At 35.9% G+C, this 6,000-nt stretch overlaps 1 protein-coding gene across 1 annotated transcript in view; it reads right to left on the bottom strand.

The window, feature by feature from the left end:
• UTRN (utrophin) overlaps positions 1–6,000 on the bottom strand; it is a 645,934-nt gene that overhangs the window by 335,238 nt on the left and 304,696 nt on the right. Inside the window, exons 45-46 of the mRNA XM_006161924.3 lie at positions 5,097–5,246; positions 724–799 (exon numbers count right to left, since the gene is read on the bottom strand). Coding sequence (XP_006161986.1) covers positions 724–799; positions 5,097–5,246 — 226 coding nt within the window. The remainder of the gene's footprint in view (positions 1–723; positions 800–5,096; positions 5,247–6,000) is intronic.

Raw genomic sequence — 6,000 nt, 5'->3', positions numbered from 1 at the left:
CTTTCTCCATATCTAAGGGAGCACAGCTCCCCTGGGATGGAGAATCTAAATCCCCACTTCCCACCTGCTCCAAGGATAGCTAAACCTTTGGTTCTCAGTCACAAACAGGGTCTAGGCACACATGCAAACACTTGTGAGCATAGAGAGCTATAGTCAATGTTCTAAAAAAACGCATGAATCCAGAAAATCTGTCCTTGATTTTTCCACCGAGTCTCTCCTTTCCTTTTGCAGGACCTGCAGATGCCCAGTCCAGGGAAAGGTAAGTCCTGTCGACCATGGGAGGGAATGTCTTGCCCATACTGGGCAACCAAGGATGTCTTTCCAAATAATATAAAGTAGAATAACCACAATTGCATGATGTTTTGAATTGAGGTTTTTTGGTTTTTTTTTTTTTTTTGGAGAGATTTTTGCTATAGGGCGCGCACACTTGCCAGACAGACAGAGAGAGACATAGAGATAGAAAGCGAGAAATCACCCCCTAGGGGGGATGGTCATGCCAAAATCCCTTCTCCTCCATTCTCCTCTCGGGATCTTGGGCACTCACGCACACACGCCCGGTGTGAGTTTTAAGCCTCCGGGACGCAAACCGCAGTGAACTACATGGGAGTCCAGCGACATAGCCATTACGCTAACTGCTGGTTCCCTTGAAATGAGTTTTTAAAAATCCCTATATGCTGCACATATCGTAAAATGTTGCTGTTAGTGAAATAAATCGTATCTTACCAGCAATCCTTGTCTGTGAAACAGAACAGGGTTCCTGGGTCTGTTCCTTCAATAGGCTAGGCACTTCTCTGCACATCTACAGCATCAAGCCAAACAGGAAGAGAAGAATAAAAAAAAATAAATGATTATATATTCAAAAGAGGATTTTCTGCTGCACTATAGCTCTGTCATTTTTCTTTGCCCTTAATGCCTACGCTCTGTCTCCACCTTCAATATCCATTGCAATCTTTGATCCTTTCATTTCATTAATATTACCAAGAATTCTAACTAGTGCTCAGCTGCCCTGACACCTCTCATCATCTCATCTGTCCACTCTCCGTCCTCGTTTTGGTGATACTCTGTGAGCCTCTCTTTCCTGCTCTGCCTGCTCCTCTAAGTCCCCTTTACCAACTTATTCTCCTCTGCCCAACCATCAAGTACCAACATACTATATGGGCTAGACTTTTTATTCTTCTTACCCTTCACCTGGAATCTCTCCCTGAATCCTGCTTTCCAATGACTTATTTACCACATGGACTTTTGAGAGGCTAAAAACTCACAAAGACGTATTTTCAGTCCACTCATCTCTACCAATCAGAGAGTGAGATTTGCCCAGATCTGAATTCATTGTTTCTGTCTTCCCTGATGCCTGCTTCATTTGATTCTTAGGATAACTCAATCCACCTCTGTCTTGCAGCTATAGGAATATTGCAAGAATGTAACCTTTTTTTCCTTTTTAGATTTTTGTTATAGGCTATGTGCACTCACTGGAGAGACAGACAGGAAGCAAGAAATCACCCCCCTCCCCCCCAGGGAGGATGGCCACGCTGCAATCCCTTCTCTTCCACTCTCAGGATTTTGGCATGCACACACATACACCCGGTGTGTTTTAATCCACCAGGTCCAGCACTCAAACTGTGGTCAACCATGTGGGAGTCCAGTGATGTAACCATTACACCATCTGCTGGTCCCTCCATGAACTTTTTGAATTAATTCATTTTGAACTTTTAATTAAAAGCATTAGTAAAGGGTACCCATTTTTTAAACAATTATTTATTTATTTGTATTTCTTATTATTATTACTTGCACTATTTGCTATAAAGCATGTGCACTCACCAAAGAAAGACAAGGGTAAGGAGGATAAAGCAAGCCTCTAGGCCTGGGCTCAAACTGCGGTCAGCCATTGGGTGTCTAACACCTTAACCACCATGCCACCTGCTGGCCCCAGTATACCCATATTTGGATATACTTAAAAATAAAACAATTGCAGGACCAGCAAACAGCATAGCAGTTACATTGCTGGATTCCCACATGGCCAACTCTGGTTCAAGTTCTGGATCTGGAGGCTTGAAAATCACGCCAGGAGTATGTGCATGCCTATCCAAAATCCCAAGAGGAGAATGGAGGAGAAGAAACTGTGGCATGCCATCCCCTCAGGGGTGGGAGAGTGATTTCTCACTATGTGTCTCTGTGTGTCTCGGTCTCTCCAGCAAACACACATGCCCTATAGCAAAAAACTGCCAAACAAAAGTAAAACAATCGCATGATCCCACTTTTTTAACAACAAAATCAATAAACAAGAAAAGCATATTATAATTCTGTATGCATACCTTATTCCATGTTGTATTTACAGTTCTTAGACTTTCCAAAATTTTCTCTCTTTCGTGTAAACTCAGATTTTTATCTGAAAGCATTTCCAACTCCGTTCTATTCAGCCATTTGAGGTTTTCAGCTTGTACTTCCATTTCCTGTGATAAGTTCTAAAAAAGACAGAAGACAGGTTTGGTTAGAAGGTTGTTATACAAGAGAAAGTTCAAGAGCTGTATTAGAAGTCTGTTTGGAAAATATTCTCATAAATGGGAATTTTTAATTTCTTAAATGGAAATTAAACTTATAAGAAGCTTGAACTCATGCTAACAAGCTGTAACAGACAGAGGCATGAGCACACACCTTCACAGGTGTGCACATGGACAAAACGTGCTCTCCCCCACTCTGCTCTGTCTCTTAGCTGTCATATTATGTTATATAATATTTACATTGCTAATTTAGCATTCTGTCTTTATCTCTACCTTGCTATTCTGCCCTAATATAATGCCCTACTCTTTGTAACTCTACCCATATTGTTCTCAAAAGGGACATTCTAAGAAAACTTGAATTTTTTAAATTAAACAGGAATAAGTCGATCAGATATTGTTACATTCTGAAAAGAAATCTTAATATTTGCCACATAACATTTTTCTTTATGAAGATTTTCTTTCTCAATTCTTTAGTTATACTCCATTACAGAAAAAAATCTCTTATTAAATTAGTAAGTACCTTTCCATGCACTTTTATGCATGCATGTGTGCGTATATGTGATTATGAACAATTCCTTTTTTAATAAAAATGTAAGCACATTATATTTACTGTTCTGCAATAAGAATTTTAATTAAAACAAAAATTCTAAACATTGATGGATATAAAATTTATAAAGATTTGGATATATTAACATATCTATATGTTTTATGTATTTTTATATATTGTATACATATACAACTATAAAAAAACTTGTACTTGCAAATCAATAAGGAAAATGTAATTAATACCACCATGGCACTAAGCTTATAATAAGCTGCAGTGAATTACTCAAGTCACGTGCAGAATTCAATTTTGTAGACAGCAACCAGTAATTATCTTTCAAATCTAAAAGCAATAAACTATACTTCATAGACTTATTATATTCTAAGATAATAAACTTGGTGTAAAATATCCTAAAAACGTTTGGTCTAATACCGTACTGAGCCCACAATGGTTTGTCTTCTTCATGTGAGTGAAAAATTATAGCTACTCTTTAAAAAAATAAGTATATATATATATATACATGTGTGTACATGTGTGTACATGTATATATGTGTGTATATATGTATGTGTGTATATGTGTGTGCATATACGTGTGTATGTGTGTGTGTGTGTGTATATATATATATATATCTCAAGTTTACCACATTTGCGACTAAATAAAAAGTTTATTTCCCTATTCTTTTTCAGTCATACAGTATCTTATTCTTTTTTTTTTTTTTTGGAGAGATTTTTTTCTATAGGGTGTGTGCACTTGCAGAGAGAGACAAAGAGACAGAAAGCGAGAAATCACCCCTCGGGGGGATGGCCATGCTGCAATCCCTTCTCCTCTATTCTCCTTTCAGGATCTTGGGCACACACGCACACGTGCCCAGCATGAGTTTAAGCCACCAGGTCCAGGACTTGAACCACAGTTGACTACATGGAAGTCCAGCGACATAGCCATTATGCTAAGTGCTGGTCTTCTTATTCTTGAGTGTAACATAGCTGCTTCAAAAGGCAGTGGCAAATACTGGGTTGTCAGGTAAGTCGTGATGCATTATTACACAGAAAAACATAGAAAAATACATCATGACTTTTTCCAACAGCCTAATGTATAGAGACAAATAAACTACTTACTCTTAATTCTTGCAGGTTTTCTTCCAGATCCATGGTTGATCTCTTCTGCAGAGCTGTCTCAGCCTTTGTTAACCAACAGATAATTTCATCCAGCCTTTTCCTATATTCCATCACCTGCTTACTTTCTCCTTGTAGCCTAAAAAAATGTATCATTGAAAAATATTGAGAATATTGTATATTTGCTTTATATATCCTCACCAATGATCCCACAAAAAAACTGCTAATAATTACTAATAATAATTTATAATATTATTATTATGTATTTTAGATGAATGGTAATAGTAAGTTATACTTTCTGCTGTAAGTTATTTAATAATAGAAGGCTAAGAAGAATTTTTCCTTAATTACATCCCAAAATATTAAATCTAATGAGGATCATCTTCTCATCATGAAAAATTATATAGAAATTTAATACAAAAGACTTTTTAAGTTAGATACCACTGTAAAACACAATGGATTTTTTAAAAAATAAGTATGTCTTTTTCTAAAAGAATGAGGAAAAATACATAATTCTCTTTGAGTGCTCCATGGAGATAGGAAAGCATCATTATATGACATATTATTCACTTTAGGTGGCAACTATTACTCTATTTTATTCATGGGATGGAAAAAATAAGAAGAAAACAAAGTACCGAGAACTGAAAATGTTCACAAGAGAAAATGTAAATGTCGTTAGTTCATTAAAATAATATTATATTTCAATGCCTATCCAAAATCCCAAGAGGAGAATGGAGGAGAAGAAACTGTGGCATGCCATCCCCTCAGGGGTGGGAGAGTGATTTCTCACTATGTGTCTCTGTGTATCTCGGTCTCTCCAGCAAGCACACATGCCCTATAGCAAAAAACTGCCAAACAAAAGTAAAACAATCGCATGATCCCACTTTTTTAACAACAAAATCAATAAACAAGAAAAGCATATTATAATTCTGTATGCATACCTTATTCCATGTTGTATTTACAGTTCTTAGACTTTCCAAAATTTTCTCTCTTTCGTGTAAACTCAGATTTTTATCTGAAAGCATTTCCAACTCCGTTCTATTCAGCCATTTGAGGTTTTCAGCTTGTACTTCCATTTCCTGTGATAAGTTCTAAAAAAGACAGAAGACAGGTTTGGTTAGAAGGTTGTTATACAAGAGAAAGTTCAAGAGCTGTATTAGAAGTCTGTTTGGAAAATATTCTCATAAATGGGAATTTTTAATTTCTTAAATGGAAATTAAACTTATAAGAAGCTTGAACTCATGCTAACAAGCTGTAACAGACAGAGGCATGAGCACACACCTTCACAGGTGTGCACATGGACAAAACGTGCTCTCCCCCACTCTGCTCTGTCTCTTAGCTGTCATATTATGTTATATAATATTTACATTGCTAATTTAGCATTCTGTCTTTATCTCTACCTTGCTATTCTGCCCTAATATAATGCCCTACTCTTTGTAACTCTACCCATATTGTTCTCAAAAGGGACATTCTAAGAAAACTTGAATTTTTTAAATTAAACAGGAATAAGTCGATCAGATATTGTTACATTCTGAAAAGAAATCTTAATATTTGCCACATAATATTTTTCTTTATGAAGATTTTCTTTCTCAATTCTTTAGTTATACTCCATTACAGAAAAAAATCTCTTATTAAATTAGTAAGTACCTTTCCATGCACTTTTATGCATGCATGTGTGCGTATATGTGATTATGAACAATTCCTTTTTTAATAAAAATGTAAGCACATTATATTTACTGTTCTGCAATAAGAATTTTAATTAAAACAAAAATTCTAAACATTGATGGATATAAAATTTATAAAGATTTGGATATATTAACATATCTATATGTTTTATGTATTTTT

This window comes from Tupaia chinensis, unplaced genomic scaffold (genome assembly GCF_000334495.1).
Source record: "Tupaia chinensis unplaced genomic scaffold, TupChi_1.0 Scaffold139457_1, whole genome shotgun sequence".
Classification (NCBI taxonomy): domain Eukaryota; kingdom Metazoa; phylum Chordata; class Mammalia; order Scandentia; family Tupaiidae; genus Tupaia; species Tupaia belangeri.
This window is presented reverse-complemented; position numbering and strand designations above follow the sequence as displayed.